Raw genomic sequence first — 18595 nt, 5'->3', positions numbered from 1 at the left:
CAAGTTTTCTCAAGTAATCCCTGGCTCAATCCCTCTCCATTGCTGGCTGTTCCTCTTGAACATGCTCACTGATCACAGAGGTATTGGAGACACCATTAGTGCCGACTGAGACAAAGAAGACTTTGAGTACTTCGCACTTACCTGTCTCCGTTGTCACTATATCCCCCAGCCCACTCAGCATCAGGCAGACATCTTCCTTGGTCAGCCTTTTATTACTAATGTAATAGTAGAAGCTTTTCTTGTTGCCCTTGACGTCCCTTGGAAATCTCAACTCCAGCTGAGCTTTGACTTTCTTGGTACCATTCCCTATATGCTCAGGCAACATTTCTAAATTCCTCCTTTGAGGCCTACCCATACTTCCACCTCTTGTATGCTGTCTTTTAATGTTGGGACCTCCACTGTGAGTTCCCTGCTTAGTTAAGCTGGCCTCCTCATAGAATCATAGAATGGTTTGGGTTGGAAGGGACCTTAAAGATCATCTAGTTCCAACCCCTGCCATGGGCAGGGACACCCTCCACTAGCCCAGGTTGCCCAAAGCCCCATCCAACCTGGCCTTGAACACTGCCAGGGAGCCAGGGGCAGCCACAACCTCTGTAGGCAACCTGTTCCAGTCTCTCACCACCTTCACAGTAAAGAATTTTTTCCTTATATCTAACCTAAATCTACCCTCTTTCAGTTTAAAGCTGTTACCCCTTGTCCTGTCACTCCTTGCCCTTGTCACCAGCCCCTCTCCAGCTTTCCTGGAGCCCCTACAGGGACTAGAAGGGGCTCTAAGGTCTCCCTGGAGCCTTCTCTTCTCCAGGCTGAACAACCCAACGCTCTCAGCCTAACTTCATAAATATGCTCATTTTTCTGCATATCAAGACAGACTGCTCATGTGCTTGGAGGGTCCTTAAAGACCTGCCAGCTTCCCTGAACCACTTTGCCCTTCAGAGCTGCCTCCCATGGCATCACACCTACCAGTTCCCTGAATAAGCCAAACTCTGCTTGTCCAGGGTCTGTACTTCACTACTCTCCTTCCTCACTGCTACATCAAAGGCCGGCACTGATTACCACATCTCTAACCATTTCTTTCTTAAGAGTGAACAGCAGATCCAGGTGTTCCTCACCTCTGGTTGGCTCAGATGGAGAAAAAGGTGGACAACAGCTATGCAGTGACCAAAGAACAACAGGACAGCTATTATGGTATGGGATCTGTGCAGAGAATGCCATATGGTGGTCAGTGAACAACGGCAGGAGTTGACTGAATATTTGTATAAAGGAGGATGAAGTAGAGAGGGTGAAAGGGAGAGGACAGCTGTACAAAAACCTATCAGCACGGCTAGACAAAAAGTCCTCATGGGAATTTGGGGCCCAGTGAGAAGAACAGTAGCCAATACTAAGAGACAGGCATGCCGTTGAAGGAGAAGCAGTTTCCTGTTTCAAAGTTGCACTCCACTCAGCAAGTTAAACGGGGAGAAGCAGAGAGTCACACAGCGATGGAGTCAGAATGATTTTCAGCTGAGATTCTTACATCAGAATGGGTGGGCAAGGAAGCTGAAGAAACAGAACAGTGAATCACAGTCACAGTGCTTGGGAAAAATGCAATGACTCAGAATTAAGAGAAAATAAGACACTGACCAGAAGTAAAATGAGGAGACAAGGCCTGGAGAAAGAAGAGGCGCAATCTGATGTGCAGTCATGTTTCCCTACAGACAGTTTGTGGCCTGAGGTCGAAATTGAGGCACAGCTGCTAAACTTGGGTCACAAAGGCCACATCAGCTCCAAAGACCTAGGTCCCCAGCTATGAATGAAGATGCCTATGAACTTTTCTGAAATTGAACGAGGGTTTCAGTGGCCAGAGAACAAGGGAAAGATCCAGAGGTAAGGAAAACGGGGTGGGGTATAGCCTGCTGCACAGAACTGGAGTTAATGTTGAATACACTATAAAAAATGCTAAGCCTTGTTACAGGACAGTTTGTCAGCCTAGGCTTAACCAAGTCTTTCATTTCATTAAAATTGCTTTTTAGACAAAGGATATGCAGTAGATCCAATCGATTTGCATTTAAGTAAAGCATTTGACATATAGTCATAAAGGGAACCACAGCTTAAGACTGAAAAATGGGGATTAGAGCAAGAGCAATATATGGTAAAGAACTGGCACAGAAAAATAGTATTAAGCAGGAAGTGCCTCAAGGACCATTTTTGAAACTAATATTATTTATATATTTTCATTAATAGCTCCAGCACAAAAAAGGAGAAGTATGCTAACAAAACTTAATAATGACAAATTTGGGTGGCACAGTCAATACAAGGCAGAGGACAGTACAGAGAATGTAAGGAAGCTGAGAACTGTATAATAGAAACAGGATGAAATATAGCATTACAAAGCACAGAATCACGTTCCTCAGAGTCTATATCATAATTCCTGCTCTAATATGGGAATTCATCAGTTGCAAACAATAGAAAGTACAAACACTTGTGAGTATTAGTCAATTACAGAATGACTATATGCTCTATCAATGTGGTAAGGCCTTAAAAAATAAAATGTGATCCCAATCTGCATCACTAGCTATTTCCAGTAGAGATGAAAACACATTAGTGGCATTCAAGCACTGGTGATGATACTGGTAATCTGTAATACTATGTATAGTTCAGGTCTCCTGAGAAGTAGATTTTATTAAAGAGATTTGAAAGGGGTGAATTTAACCTGAAATAGATATAACAAAGAACTGTGAGGATTAGAATTGTGGGGAGCAAACTAAAAGCACGTGCCTTGCCAAGCCTAGCAAAAAGAAAAAAAGCTGCTGGATCTAAAATATCTCAGAAGTAAGGAACCTAACCAGTCCTGAGGCAGTAATTGAGTCATGGCTTCGATGACAGAGGTAACCAGACTGGATGTGCCAGGAGGTCCCATGCAGTTCCATAATCCTATCTTCCTATATGTAATAGTTTGCTAGGTTCAACTTGCTCATATGATTATATCCATGCAAAATTAAATCCTTCTCAAATAGCTGAACCATAGCAGCCGAGCGACCCTACCCAGCTAGCAACATGCTCCAGCACTATAGCACAGGCTTGATCAGAGAGCCTGGAAGTCCAACAGCAGGTTATCTGTGCCAACTGCCTAACTCGCTATCGCAGCAAGTAACCTTGAAAACCCATCTCCTTTTCCACTACTACATAAGACATTTTTCAAGAGTAAAATGTATTTAATATCTTACCCTCTCCCCTTCACAGTTCCCAGAAAACACAAGCAAGAGTCTGCAAAAAGTCTGGGGTAACAGACGCTGATTAGCTGGAAAATATTCCAGAAGTAGCTCTGGAAATTTGAGAATTTTTACCCGGTGCTTCAAGTGCATTCCATAGCCACTGGTGCAAATCTTCCACTTGTCAGGACACCGATGCACACAGCATTTTCCCATCCGTGAATGGTGAGCATAAGGAGGTTCTGATAGGTTGACTGCAGCCTAATGGAGTACCTTAATCCAGACACAATGTCATATCATCAATACCAGCACTCCAGCTGCACTGATTAAAACTCCATTGCAGACAGAACGCTAGCAATTTGCATTGCCTTATCACTCCATCAGTTAAAATTATTGGCTGACAGCAACAAAGATACTGAAAGGCAAGAAGACTTGGTGACAGCATGGTTCTGAAAGGTGTTGGCATCTGTATAGCTTTATGACATACTTGAATGGCAACGGGCACAAACTGGAACACAAGAAGTTCCATCTGAATATGAAAAGAAACTTCTCCACTTTGAGGGTGACAGAGCACCGGAACAAGTGGCCCAGAGAGGTTGTGGAGTCTCCTTCTCTGGAGATATTCAAACCTGGCTGGATGCGATCCTGTGCAACCTGCTCTAGGTGAACCTGCTTTAGCAGGGCGTTGGACTAGATGATCTCCAGAGGTCCCTTCCAACCCCTGCCAATCTGTGATTCTGTGAATAAGGCTCCACCTATTAAAGAATTATCATGGATTTGGTAAACAGAGGCACAAGCCTTCTGTTGCCAAAAAGAGTTTGGTTACCTCTGTTCTGAGACCTTTTTATCTTATAGAGGCATCAGACAAAAACTAACAAACAAAAAAGCGCCTTGAAATGGATATATATTTAAAGCGATAGCCTCACCATACAGAACGCAGGATGTCTAACTGTCTGTGAAAACAATTTGTGTGGGACAGACAGAACTGACAGCACAAAACCCATAGCTTTCATTTTAAGAAAGTACACACTCCAAGCAGAGCAGAAATGAGACTTTAATACAAACACCATGGAGGCTGCAAGTAGTTCAAAGGTGTGGATTTAACGGTAGCTTAGTCCTTTCAAGACAGCAGCATGACAGAACTAACGGCTAACCTATGAGAGGCTGTGCTTTCAGAGAGTGGCAGGAATTACAAGAAAAGAAGTGATAATATGACATCAGGAGTACCAAAGTGGGCTCACCTCCTCAGGTGGCTGGCACTAGGTACCTATGGAAAGTCGCAGAAGAGAATCTGGAGGCTGCCAGCAAGTGTGGGTTTACACTAGCAGTTGGAAAGAACGTGGAGATCTACACACCTGTCAAAAGGATTCTGAGCCGCCAAAAAGCACCACAAGCCAAAGAAACTGGGACTAGGATGTGATGAAGGTGTGCGTTTTGAAGACTAAGGAAGTTTCCCTTTTGGGACCAAGTAGGTTTTGGGGGAACTCTACTGAAGAGGGCACAGGAAAGGAAAAAGTCTGGGAATAATGAAAGAGAAGGGGAGCAGAGAGAAATTCCAATGTTTTAAAAAGGAAGTAGAAGATTTAAGCATTGAGGATCAAGCCTAGGTAGGCACTAAAAGCTAGACATGTTCCCAGGGATAAGAGAACTCCTAACTCTCCGGACAACGCAGGCCCCTTGAACTCTATTGTTTACATGGGTTCACTTCAGTCCTACTAGGACACAACCGCAGAAATTATAACCTGGCAGCTCTACTGGGCCAGAGAGACCCGAGAACAAGCCCATATCCTACAGGCACAGCTGCGCTGTGAACCAGCTTTTGGCCAGCCTCAAAAAATGATCAAAAACATTCTTAAGACCCAGAGGGCCCCAGCGTCAAGTCGTGTACTTCGCAGCCCAGCACCACTGTCCATCCAGCAAGTGGCAGTGCTGGCTCGGCTAACCCAGCGCACGAGGACGACGCAGGCCGGGTTGCACTCCACGCTCCCAGCCCCCAGCCCCAGCCCCAGCCTTGCTCTCTAGACTTTTACCCACTGCCTACTTACTTTTTAATTAGATTTTTAAACAAAAAGTGAAAGTATTTTCTAAAATCCCTCTAATTACACTTAGATGCTGAACTGATTGTGAAGGGAATAGGAAATGAAAGCGACTCACCCTCTGAGGGAGAATTTTGTCAGCCATCTTCCTCCTCTTGGCACTGTACATTTTTTAAAGAAAAAAACACGTTACCATGGTGACAGATCTAGGAGTAACGAGGCCACCTGCTAAATTATCCTGACATCTCCACATGCTGGTGCACAGCTGTGCATGCATCAGCAAAAGGGTCTCACCCATGCCCAGGACCTAGGACCCCTTCTCTCAGCAGCCTGGGGAGGTAGTTAGCTAAGAACAAATCAGGGCTGTCTGTTATGCATCTTGGAAAGAAGTGTGCAAGTTCTTTGATCGCAGCATCTTCTATGGTGCAGGGCGGCAATGTATGCAACTGCATGTGCACATTCTGTCTATAGATACAGAAAAAGCATGTAGGAGGACTGCGCACGTGTGGAAGTGTGCATAGATATACCTATGCATATGCACATGTAAGTGGTTGAGTGCCTGTAAACAGAACGTGAATTTGTTCAAACAGATGACATGCATTCATTCATGCCCAAAATTGACTGCTGATGAAAACACACATATATATGTGTATTTTGTATGAGGTATGAAAACACACATATATACATGCCCTTCCCTACGTATATACACTTGTTTTATTGTAACATATTTGCATGAGTGATATACAAAGGTAAGTGGGCTTACGTTTCCATATTTGTTCATCTTTATGAATGCACATGTGGGAAGATATATGTGTGCTTGCAGTGCATATACATAATGTGTCCATACCCATACATAAGCACATTTATATATCTATACTTTTAAAAACATACTTGTGTTCGTGTATGTACGCACAAATGTATATGTGCCTAAGAAATGGTACTGTCAGGAAGATTGCCAAAAACATTGTCTTTTGAATTCTTCAGATTCTAAGAACCATTTGTGCCTACCAGACCTGTCAGCTAGCTTTCTCTAACAGGACCAAGAGGGAATTCAGGCCTTATTCTTCACCTCTGTAATTTGTGAGGCCTTTATCTTAAGCAGGAGATTAATCACTCCATCTGTGACAGACAAATGGGAGGAAGTGAACCGCCTGCTGCCGCTGTGCCATGTCACAAGGATGCCCCTCCTTACTGTTTTCATACAGGAAGTCTGTCATCAGCCATGTCCACGTAAAAGCTGTTTCCACACACATCGATGCGGCATACTCCCTTCCTACGTTTGCTAATAGTAAGCCTGGCCTGAAATACCAGATTCTTAGATTCCTCCCCACTCCCAAATAAGCCAAACCTGAGGAACTCCTCATGCCCGGAGGGGCAAACTACATCCTTCCTCAGGGGCAGAAAAATTCATCCCCACGGTCACATCCAACTTAATAGGTGAACAATGTCCCTTTTTAAAAGCATTAGGAATAATGGGACTGGAATGTTGCGTGGTGTGAACCTCCAACACCTTCCACAGCTCACAAGATCAAATCTGCACTGAAACACTTCACAGAATCTGGAAGTAATGTCTGAGCAAGGTCTATCCTCCCAAAGGGAAATGTATGCACCTGCAACAACCCCAAAGGTCTGCAATTAAAAAGCAAGTAACAAACAAATCAAAAATCCCCAACAACTTGGGTCTCAACCAGTTTTCCAAGAGTCTGTTACAGAAATGAGATTTTTGTCTCCACCAGACCTGCCAAGAAAGGATGGCTACACCTTCTTGGCCTGTTTGTGCCATAAAACATACGGTAACAGGGAGGTGGAAATGAACGAGGGGAAAACATTCAACACATTATCTGGAGGAAAGGCATGGCAGAAGAAACAGAGAAACTTTCCTGAGTACCTAGGAAGCATTGGTGTAAGCTGGACTCACTGCAGTAGAGATTACTGTTTGGTTCCAAACTAGAAGCATTGATGTTAAGAACTGGGGAGGGGAAACTGCTTCCTTCTGTGAGTTAGGCCATCAACTTTTAGAAAATATTGTTCTTTAACAATCCCTGGAAACCAGTTAGTGACTAAAGTTTACCTTAACTATCCAGCAGTGGCAATTTTTCACGTTATATCTACCCTGTATATTTGAAGGCTACGCATTATTTTGTGCAGTTTCCTGGAGTACCTCCTGGGAGGTGCTGTGGAATGTGCATTTTGGCTAGTGCTGGGCAAGGCCTCCAGGACACACATACATCTCTTGTGCTCACGTGCTGCACTCACACACATTCCTTCTGTATTCAATCCTATTCAATCGTAATGTATTAATACTCTCAGGGTTGGGGTCCTTTCCAGATGCATCCCAGATATCAGTATTCCCAAGTCTGGCTTGCTGATCCAAGGCATATAACCTGGACAGAGCAGGGCTCCTGAAGCACTGAGCTTAGAGAGTCACGTTTTATCTACAACTAGATACGACGACACCACCAGAATCCTGTCTGAGTCTATATATACACCTATAATCATTTTGCAAAAAGCAGACCACCTAGATGACTGCACTCTACATATTTATCAGGAGCTGGCTCACGCTTGGAACTCAAGACTGCTGAGGTCTAATAATTTGCAAAAAGAAATTAGCGAACTGTTATTTAAGAGAGAATGCATTCAGCACTGTACAAAGTGGGCATATTTTAAAAAGAAAGTTCCATTAAAAAAAAATCCTCTAATTCTATGAAATTATTTCCTATGCCTATCACTTTACTTTATACGTAGGAATGCCTGTGACAATTGCAAGTTTTATGACCACTCTCCTGAGTGACCACAGTACAAGTATTCACATGAACAACCAAAAATTTTTTTCCACTTGTCTCGTTTACAAACCATTTTGTTAGCCAGTCAAGAGATCAGAGAAACTATACAGAACAGATAACAAAAAATACAGTAATTGTACTATATCAGAAACGTTCATTAACTTTAAAGGCTAAATACAACGGCCAGATTTATAGCCTGATAAACCTGTGAGATAAAAGCATTATAACTGCAAAACCAGACATTAGTAACGGTCAGTTTCTTCAAGACCGTTCACAAACAAAGAAAAGAGTAAAATTTACCAATGTTTTTCCTGCTTGAAGAAACTGACAATACATAAATCTTCTATTCTGTCTCATTCAACTTAAAGGTCTTACCTATTGCTAAAAAGATACTGTTTTTTCTTCCTCAAATTGTCCCCCCTTGTTTTCTTTCTGGAACACTCACCTCCTAGTTCGGTTCTGAGTGGCTTGCTGCTGCTGTTGCACTTGCTGCTGCACCTGCTGCTGTTGGACCTGCTGCGGTGCCGTGCGTTTTCTTGTTGTTTCCATCACAGTCTGGGGCATCCCAGGTCGCACTGAGGGGCTTCCAACGTATGGAGGGCCTGGGGGACCCATGGGAGCCCCCTGATGGGGCATTCGAGCTCCTGATGGCATCCCAGGTCGCTAGAGAAGAAGAAAAACAGAAAGAAGAGCCAGTTTGGTCCCTGTTTCTTCAGCTGCAAAGACATTTGTACATAATCAGACACTACCTCCAGCAAGTTCCCCATTTCGACCATGCTGATAAGCACTAAACAGCAACAGAGTACGTGAGGTCCGGACTGGTATATGCTGGACATCGTAAAGAGGAATTCAGTGATAAAGTAGACAGGAAACAGGGATGAAAAATACTAGGCTTGGGAAAACACTCAGTGGTCAGTAACATATACAGGCCAGCTTACAGCAGAAAGCTCTACCTTCGGACTACAGAAAAAGCTCCATGGCAGCAGCTACATGCAGTCCAAATTGGTGCAGTTCACATGCTAATCAAAGCTACCAGCAAGCTCATATCCACAATGCTTCAAATTTTGCACTGACTAGCTGGCTGATTTGATCAGTAGGGAGACTGTAACAAGCAAAGGTGAACCATGAAAACACTATGATAAAACATTTTCCATTAAGAGCCCTCTCCTTCACCTACACCGGAGAGCAGTGTAAGTTCATGAAGTGACAAGAATCCTTTAAGAAAAGGTCATCTCTCTGCTCAAGCCTCTAAAATAATTTTAAAAAAAAAAAAAAAAAAAAGGAATGTGGTAGTTTGTGAGCAGCCCCTGTAGGCAATCTAAAGTCCTGACATTTATGTTGACTTCATTGTGCTCTGAAGAGACACTTGGGGTCAAATCATGAACTTAATGCTGTACAAGACACACAGTAAACTCAATTCTAAATCCTAAAAGTTTATAGTTGACAAGGAAAAACACCAGTAAAATAATTACCACCTGTAAAATGCAACTTAAAACAGAGAGAAGAGCTTAGTTTCACTCTAAGAATTATCAAGATGTTTATTATACGTCGATGTATATGTGAAACTACAAATACACACACACACTCTACAGGCATTTGAAGCAACGTGTGAATAAGAATAATCATACACAAAAGACTTTTGAAAGTCAAGTCCCTCTACAAAGTCTTTTAAGGAAACCGAGAGGCAATGGCGGCCGTTATGAATAAATAATGGATTAAAGGATAGAAATGAGGTAAAAGTAATTGGTTCTGAAAATAAAAGGAAGGCACATGTAGAGTTTTGGCTCATGTTTTTTAGCATATTCATGAGCAAGCTGGGGGGGAGAGGTGAAGGAAAAGAAAAAGCAAGGAAGTGAAAAAGTGTGTTGGTAACACTAAGCTATTCAAGCTGGCAAGGATAAAGGCCAGCTTCAAAAACCTGCAAAAGGACTTCATGAGACAGAATGAACACTTAAAAGGAATATGAAAATGGATTTCAATACATATTGAAGTGAATTACGTGGGAAAAAACAATCCAATCATCACACACAAAACAATGGGCTCTGAGCTGACTGTTGCCCAACAGAAGCAAGATCTTGGAGTTTAAACGGATGCTTCCAGGAAAAAAAAGAAAAGAAAAAAAATCAGTTCACTGCTTACTAGAGGTCAAAAAAAGCCATTAAACAGAAGAAATGACAAGAAAGGGAATAGAGAACATCACTGTGCTACTCTCCATGGCTTGCCTGCATGTTGAACGCTGCATGCAGTTCTGGTTCCTGCAGTTCAGTAGAGTAGATCTGAAAACAGTACAAAGAATGGCATGGAAATGATTAAGATACGGAACTGCATCCACATAAGTAAATATACCATGATTTTTCCATGTGGAAAGAGGTGATCCAAGGTAATCTAAGGGGACATTTGCTAGAGTTCTGCAAAATCACGAGTGGCCTGGAGAGGGCAGTTGGGGACTGACTGTTCACTGCCCCTTCCGGAATAACGAACTACGGCCATCAGAGGAGGCCAGGAGGAGTCAGGCTCACAACCAAAGGGGGTAGTTTGCCACACAGTGGGTACTCAGCCTGTGGAAGCCCTTTCCAAAGGGGTGCTAACGACATGGAAAACATATTTGGCTCAGAAACTTCTCTGAGTTATCAGGAGTTAAAGACTGAGAAAGTACTCGGGAGAAATACACTAGTGGTCTCTGCAGTGAGGTGCAGGCACCCCAGAGGGTATGCAAGACAGTCCATTGGGGGTGGGAAGAAAATGTTTTTTTCAGCATTAATACATAAAATAAAAAATTAAAAAATAGTTGATTTCATCTTTATATCATCCTTTTATAATTTCTAAATATATAATTAATTATAATAATATATAATTCTAAATATAATTTGGACCTGCATCTCCAAATTAACCACCAAATCCACTGTACTCCCCAAAGCCCCAGCTCAGTGCCCTCCCTGACCATCACAAGTCTTAGATATTCCTTCCACCTGTATGCATGAAGGAAAATGGAGAAAGAAAGAAGAGGAATGAATGATCAGCAAAGAACCAATGGCTATAATTGGTACGGACAGAGAAGGACGGCTGAGGTAGGAAAGAGACCAGCACCGGAAGCCAAGCAGGTGAATTCAGCAAGTACTCATGCAGGAAACCGATTGTGGGTATGGCCACTGAGCAGATAAGCAGCAGGAGGCAGCAAACAGGCAAAACTGAGGCTTTGTGCAGAGCTGGAAACATCTCCTCCCATAAACATGGAGCTATGAAAACTGCTGGAACAGAGCAGCTCCCTCTGTTCCCACGTACTCACTCTCACCCTCTGACCCAGGCAGAGTCAGCAGAAACAAATGGCCCAGAAAATACTTCTCACTTGAGCTTGTGTTTTAAGATCTGTCTGTTGTCTGTCAATCTACACACACATTGTGACCTTCCAGCAAAGAGCAGACCATTGGGCCTGCTGTTGTCTGTCAATCAGCGGGGGACATTTGACAGTCATTCAGAAGAGACTAGATCCTGGGCACAGCCATCTCATGTTCGTCCCTCCTGGAGACTGGCCACAAGGATGAGACTGCAGGCCCACTCTTCTGCTTCTGTAAAGGACACCGTAAGGCCTGGAGAACAAGGTCAGCAAGCCAAATCTACTCTCGATTTAAGTCTGGCATCTTTGAACTTCCTTCAGTTTCCTTTGTTAAACATCAAAATAGAGAAATGTAGTGAAAGAACAAAACTGAGAAAAAGGAGACAGTTCTAGCAAAAGCATATTCAATCTCACCCCTTGCCCCACCTCATTCCTTCTCCTCCCTTATGTTCCTATCTCTGATATCATCCATAGATAACATATTACTCACTCCACAACTGCCATCTCCCTGCTGCAAGCCCACCAGACTCCCAAGATACAGAAATGCTTCCTCTGTCTAAACCCTTCTAAAAGACCACACAAGCAGTTTCTTAACCTTATCTAAAAGTTTATTTTGCTCTCAAACACATGTGCAAGACAAGACAGTGACAGACAATACATCACATTTTTCACAATACTGACATTAAAAAGAAGTCTTGATACTGGAAAGTATTACAATACCATTACATCTTTTGAAAGAGACCTTGGAGGTGCACCTGTCTATGGGTTAGGATCTCTTTCTCCCCTCTTCCTCAGAGGGATGGAATCTGTCCTGAACAAGTATCATCCATGGTGAAGGCTGCAGTAGAAAATGGCACTGACGCATCCTCCTTCCTAGGAAATCATCTACTTCAGACCCCTCTACCTGACCCAACTCTGTTCTTACCCACAGACTTATGCCCTTTTTCCCTCCATTGGTTCCACGTACATGTATTACTCTGCACTACTTCAAACACCTTACTGGACAGAGGGCAAACCCATTGTGGGCCATAGGAAATTACAAAGACCACACTATGTCCCCAGCTGAAGGGACCACTCCCACAGCTCTGAGAAGATGAAGCAGTAGAGTAGAGCTGCCTGCAGAGCAGCCTGGCAAGGCCAAACAGTACGGCACACAGAGAAAGGCACACAACCAATATTTCATGCATGCATCCTGGTCCCTAAGAATTCTGCCGATTGCCTGCATTCCTGTACACAGTCTACCACTGCCCTGGCTACACCCTTCCAAAGCTGAGTACACTGCTGGTGCGGTAAGCGTATCACCCTCCTGACAACTGCTGCCAAGTCCCTATCAATACCTTCCACTGGCCAGTTTCCCAAGCCACACATCTGGCTTTTCTACTTTCTTCCCTGCTTGAACCTCCTGTCACACCAGAGGATTGCCTCTTTCCTCTTCGTCATTCTTCAACTCCTGTCTGACAGCAGAAATGAGACAACATTGGAATGGTGCTTTTCTATGTACTTCTACTGCAGATTCTTTTCTCAAGGGACATCGACATCATAGTAGCCAAAATGCTGAAGCAAAAAAAAGGAGGGTTCCTGTCTGGACATACTAGATAGAGGAAAATAACCCGGAGAACTGATAGGTAAAAGGCAAAGAGTCAAGAAAAGAGTAAAAGCACCTACGAGAACCTTAGAAAGGTACTGAACAGAGAGCAGTGAGTCACTGCAATGCAATATAGCATTGAGATGCACCTACAGCAATTTCCTGTTCTGAAAGTCATAGACTCTATCCATCTCGGCACCATCCAGGACTCTGATGGCACGCAGTGAACCGTCACAGGCTTTTTGTTAACAGATAAACTGGCAGATTTTGAGAACGATAACAACTACCAAGTATACAAATAGCATAAATTTTTTAGCTAAAAATAGAAGCTACCTTGGCTAGACAAAATATCGTGTCAAGCCATTACAGTAGCTACTGATGCCTACTGATGCTAAGGAACTGGCTGGATGATTGCACTGAAAGAGTTACAGTCAACATCTCGATCTCCAAGTGGAGACCAGCGACGACTGCCCTTCCTCAGAGGTCGGTATTGGGACCGGCACTGTTTAACATCTTTGTCAGCCACAAGGACAGTAGGACTGAGTGCACCCTCAGCAAGCTTGCTGATGACACCAAGCTGTGTGGTGCACTCAACGCGCTGGAGGGAAGGGATGCCATCCAGAGCAACCTGGACAGGCTGGAGAGGTCGGCCCGTGTGAAGTTCAACAAGGCCAAGTGCAAGGTCCTGCACATGGGTCGTGGCAATCCCAAGCACAAGTACAGGCTGGGTGGAGAATGGATTGACAGCAGCCCTGAGGAGAAAGGACTTAGGGGTGTTGGTGGATGAGAAGCTCAGCATGACCCGGCAATGTGTGCCTGCAGCCCAGAAAGCCAACCACATCCTGGGCTGCATCAAAAGAAGCGTGGCCAGCAGGTCGAGGGAGGGGATTCTGACCCTCTGTTCCACTCTGGTGAGAACCCATCTGGAGTACTGCGTCCAGCTTGGGGGTTCCCACAGAATCACAGATTGGCAGGGATTGGAAGGGACGTCTGGAGATCATCTAGTCCAACCCCCTGCTAGAGCAGGATCACCCAGAGCAGGTTGCACAGGATCACGTCCAGGTGGGTTCTGAATATCTCCAGAGAAGGAGACTCCATAACCTCTCTGAGCAAACAATATAAGAAAGACATCCTGTTGGAGCGAGTCCAGAGGAGGGCCACAAAGATGATCAGAGGGCTGGAGCACAGGCTGAGAGAAGACAGGCTGAGAGAGTTGGGCTGGTTCAGCCTGGAGAAGAGAAGGCTGCGGGGAGACCTTGGAGCCCCTTCCAGTCCCTGCAGGGGCTCCAGGAAAGCTGGAGAGGGGCTGGTGCCAAGGGCAGGGAGGGACAGGCCAAGGGGAATGGCCTGAAGCTGCAGGAGGGGAGATGGAGATGGGATGGGAGGCAGCAATCCTTCCCTGGGAGGGTGCTGAGGCCCTGGCACAGGGTGCCCAGAGAAGCTGTGGCTGCCCCTGGCTCCCTGGCAGTGTTCAAGGCCAGGCTGGATGGGGCTTTGGGCAACCTGGGCTAGTGGAGGGTGTCCCTGCCCAGGGCAGGGGTGGCACTGGATGCGCTGTGGGGTCCCTGCCCACCCAAACCACTCTGTATTTCTATAAGGCATAATAAACATAACCAAGAGGAGATGCCAGATGCTGTCTGGAGGTAAGAATGGGTCACTAGAAGTATCTGGAACAATTAAGAAATTTAGATTAGACTGATATTGTCTGATGGCACCAGATTTCTGACTGCACAAATGGTTTGCCAACTGAATGTGCCATTTCAAAATGGACTCTTAGAAGTGCAAGAAGAAAAGTTGTAGCAAAGACAGCTTCCCTCCTCTCCTATAACTGCAGTTGTTACTTCATGAGTTCTTTTTTTTTTTTCACGTCTATGAATCTTTCAGAGATTTAGTAAGCAGAAACATCAGTATTGCAATTCTTCTTGCTTGGCTGCCATATTCACTTTCCTCCATTTCCCAAATGCTCTCACATCCTGGAATCAAGGTCCAAGTGTTCCAATGCCCACCCATTTTTACATAATATTCATGACAAAAATCTTTAACTTAGAAAACATCACATTTACAGAATAATGAATTATACCTTGAGACAAAGTTCAGTGACAACCTTTCTATTTCATGTATGTCCATTCACAGCTCAGAATAATCTGACACCAAACGTCAAAGGAAGCACTCGGATGCAACCAAGAAAAAAAAAAAAAGAAAATTCTTTGGAATTGAAACTAATAAACTACGTATACCAACTTTGAGTTCCATCAGCTTGCTCGTTCTAATAGATCTGATCACACCCACTGCTGTGATATAATGTATAGAACGGATTTTGTGTGAAGAACTACCAGAATGTGCCTCCTGACTCTGTAAAAAGCACAGCTTTGGGAGAGGAGAGGCAACAACGGAGCTCTGCAACATCATGATTAGCACGGCGAGAGAAGAGACTGATAACGAGTTCACTGTCTCTTACCTTACAAGAATTATACAACAGCTAGCAGTTGGCAGGATCAGGTACTTATTTATGTAAGATAAGCTACAAAAATTCCTAATACAAAACACTGTGAATGCTAAAAGTTTATACGGGTTCAGGAAGACATCAGCAGACTAACCTACATAAATAAAATCCATGCAGAGGTACTACACAGAGAGGGCAGCTTTGGGTCAGAAAGGTCCAGGGCTACTAAGCACAGAGTATTTGGATGAAGAATCACTAGTCTTTGCCTTGTTCCTACACCACCATGTAGTCTTCTGCTGTTCCCTGCAACTGGAGACACTGGGCTAAATGATCCAGTGTGACTGTTTTCATATTCCCACAGTATTTCCTTTTCAAAAACCAGAAGAGCAATTCAAACATCTCACAGATCAATTACATCTGTGCACCTGTATTCATCAGCAAATTCAAGTTTTCTCAATGAACAACTCAAATTTGTTTAACAAGCCCATATTACATAAAATCACATTGATCTCTATTAAAGACCTAGCTAGAATTAATATGTCGTGGGTTTTTTTTCTTAATTATGTGTGAACTTTTCTGTACTTGTTAGCCTGCAATTAGTGCAGGGCTAGGAAAGGACAAGCCTTCAGTTTCTACTGGCAGCTTACTTACATGGTTGAATGCTGTACAATGTTTTCACTCTACCAGTGTTCTGCAAGTACCTTCCAGTCATATTTCTTCACTGCAGTAAGGTCCCTTGATCTCTCCAGGCTGCCCTACACTCACTTCAAACACCTCCTTGTTTAACAACACAGGGAATACATATGCAGCGAACCAGTGACTCCATTCCAGGACCTGTTCCCTGACAATGTCCTAGTGCAGAGAACCGCACAGATAGCCCTTTGTTAAGGAAGTGGCATAAACTGTCCAAAAATGACAGTTCATGAGGCTCTTTTCTAGCTTTTCCGGTGTTAGCTGATTTATGCTCTGACAAGATAGTATTTACATCCATGATAGTATAAAAATTAGTGAGATATTTTTTCATTTGCAAAGTTCTACTTTTTGCAAACCTGATATTCTCCTCACTTCACTACTTCTAGTAGTGATCTCTACAAACTGATGACTGGCTGGAAGAAACAATCACTTTTATCCACTTAAACCAGATCACCATTCAGTTTGGGGACAATATCTGTAGTTCTTCCTATTCTAATAAAACAAGTATAATTTTTTATAATATACTGAAATATGCATCCTTGAGGTCATCCAGTCCTTCCCTGTCTCAAAGAAGTATCACCAGTATCTCCATCATCTTTGATAGATGTTTACTTCTTTAACCATTGCCTAAGAGCCTCCAGTGACAGAGATTTTACAACTTTCCTAATCGGTCTCCATCCTTAGATATTATAAATAAAATACTTAAAAACCCACATTCTCTTATTGATGAAGTCTTCACAGGCCTCCTCCTCCTACTGCCCTCTGACCTACCCTTCTTTTTGCTTGTTAGTCATGCAGATGACCAAAATCAGAAAAATATTCTTGTAAGTATATGCCATGGATTTACAATTGCTTGTGTATTATTCTCTGCCCCATTTCTTAATCAGACTAACAGTTTACTTGCTTTCTTAGTAGCAGTGGCTGCTGCTACACACCAGGCAGCTCACAGTGACATCTGAGCCTTCCTCCTGAATGGTTACAGTTCATTTAAAACCCAGCAATGCATGAGGACATGCAAAATTTGTTTATGAAATTCATTGCTCACCTCCTTTTCCAAATCACTGATCAATCTATTAGACACTCCATACTCCATACACATCTTTGGGGCAACAGACCTGTCTTTTTGTCTGTTTGAACATTGGCAACAAGTTATTTGTCACTATATTAAATATTTGTTTACATGATGGCATGCTTTGAGACCCTTCTTTCACTGTACTAAATGTCATTTCATACCACATGGTTTCTGTACTTACCATAAAATTCTATGACCGGATTTGAAAAGTAGATAACCAGACATAAAGAAGACTGAGGATAAGCAAAGGAGTCACATAAGTAATACATAGGCTTGTATAAATTAGCAGTCTTGATGTGTAACTAATATTAAACTGTAGAGATTAGCAGGAGCTATGGAAAAACACATATTAGCAGAAAATAAATATGGATAAGGACTTAAATTAACTGGAAGAGCTTCCTAAGCACAGCACAGAGGACAAAGAACAAGATCACTATGGGAATAAAGAAGATGATTTGAACTGACAGCAAGTATATTGTAAATACAGATATGACTTGATAGTTAAGAAAGGGACATAGACCTTTATAGGTGTATCTTGTATATAAAAGGCAAGAAGATTGGTTTTGGAAGGAAGATAAAGTGGAAACAGAAAAAGGACACAGAAGCAGATCAAAAAGGTCAGAACAACAGGACGAGAAAACGAACCTCTCAGCAGCTTCTTGTGTGAAGATGACACAGGCAAGGTCAACAGTACAAGGCACCAAGAAGAAGATTGCTGCAACTGAGTCACAAGAGGACAGATGTCAAAGCTCCTGTCCAGACAAGATCTGCACCATGGACCTTCTCAAGGCTATATGGAAAGATACCTGTTTGAGTAAGAAAAAGAGGAGGAAAAAAAAAGGGGGGGGGGGGGGGGGGGGGGGAGACAAAGATAACATCCATTGAAGGGATCCAGCCAGCAGAAAGGCCTTTGATAAGGTCTAGAGGATAGAAGAAACTGAGGAACAGAATGGCCTGCAGTAAGATTAATAACTTGGTTTGGGTCAACAAAATTTAAAGCAACAGCTGGACACCCAGAGGGAGATGTCATAAAGATAGCCTGAACTGTATTACTGGACAGTAGAAAATGCATCAATAAAGAGATAAATCAACATAAATGTGTGATTAAAGGCATATTTATCCATAAAAGTGCTAGAAATAGAGCAGAGAGGAACAAAAAAGAAAAAGACAAAGGAAAGTATGAAGCCTTTGGCGGGGGGGGGGGATCTCTCTTCCCACAAAAACAACGTACAAGACCCTGATGAAACAGAAAAGGAGTGAAAGAATTGTAAAATAAATAAATGAAATAAAGCTAACCTTTTTAAAAGAAGAATTGCTAACCAGAGGTGTAACAAACTATTAAGAACTCAAGCAGGACTAGAATGAAGTATCACACTTGAGATTTTTAATCATTAAGAGATTTCGCTTTTCAGGGGTATCCTGTTTGACTGGGACAAACAAGGAAGACGACATCTTCTAAGC

General features: G+C 43.2%; 1 protein-coding gene and 1 long non-coding RNA gene across 8 annotated transcripts in view; one reads left to right on the top strand and one right to left on the bottom strand.

Annotated features, from left to right (window-relative positions):
- SMARCD3 (SWI/SNF related BAF chromatin remodeling complex subunit D3) overlaps positions 1-18595 on the bottom strand; it is a 76699-nt gene that overhangs the window by 22621 nt on the left and 35483 nt on the right. For 6 of the 7 annotated variants that reach the window (XM_075747032.1, XM_075747030.1, XM_075747034.1 and 3 more), the window contains 2 exons: positions 8453-8670; positions 5343-5385 (listed from right to left, as the gene is read on the bottom strand). In XM_075747032.1, the coding sequence (XP_075603147.1) occupies positions 5343-5385; positions 8453-8661 (252 nt within the window). In that variant the 5' untranslated portion in view covers positions 8662-8670. Of the gene's footprint in view, positions 1-5342; positions 5386-8452; positions 8671-15006; positions 15690-18595 lie in introns of those variants that run through there. The other variant, XM_075747033.1, reaches the window with a different exon arrangement.
- LOC142600670 (uncharacterized) lies at positions 1456-9264 on the top strand. The gene is made up of 2 exons (XR_012834258.1): positions 1456-1863; positions 3220-9264. It is a non-coding gene; the product is annotated as an uncharacterized LOC142600670 (long non-coding RNA).

The sequence above is a fragment of the Balearica regulorum genome, chromosome 2 (genome assembly GCF_011004875.1).
Source record: "Balearica regulorum gibbericeps isolate bBalReg1 chromosome 2, bBalReg1.pri, whole genome shotgun sequence".
NCBI classification, from domain to species: domain Eukaryota; kingdom Metazoa; phylum Chordata; class Aves; order Gruiformes; family Gruidae; genus Balearica; species Balearica regulorum.
This window is presented reverse-complemented; position numbering and strand designations above follow the sequence as displayed.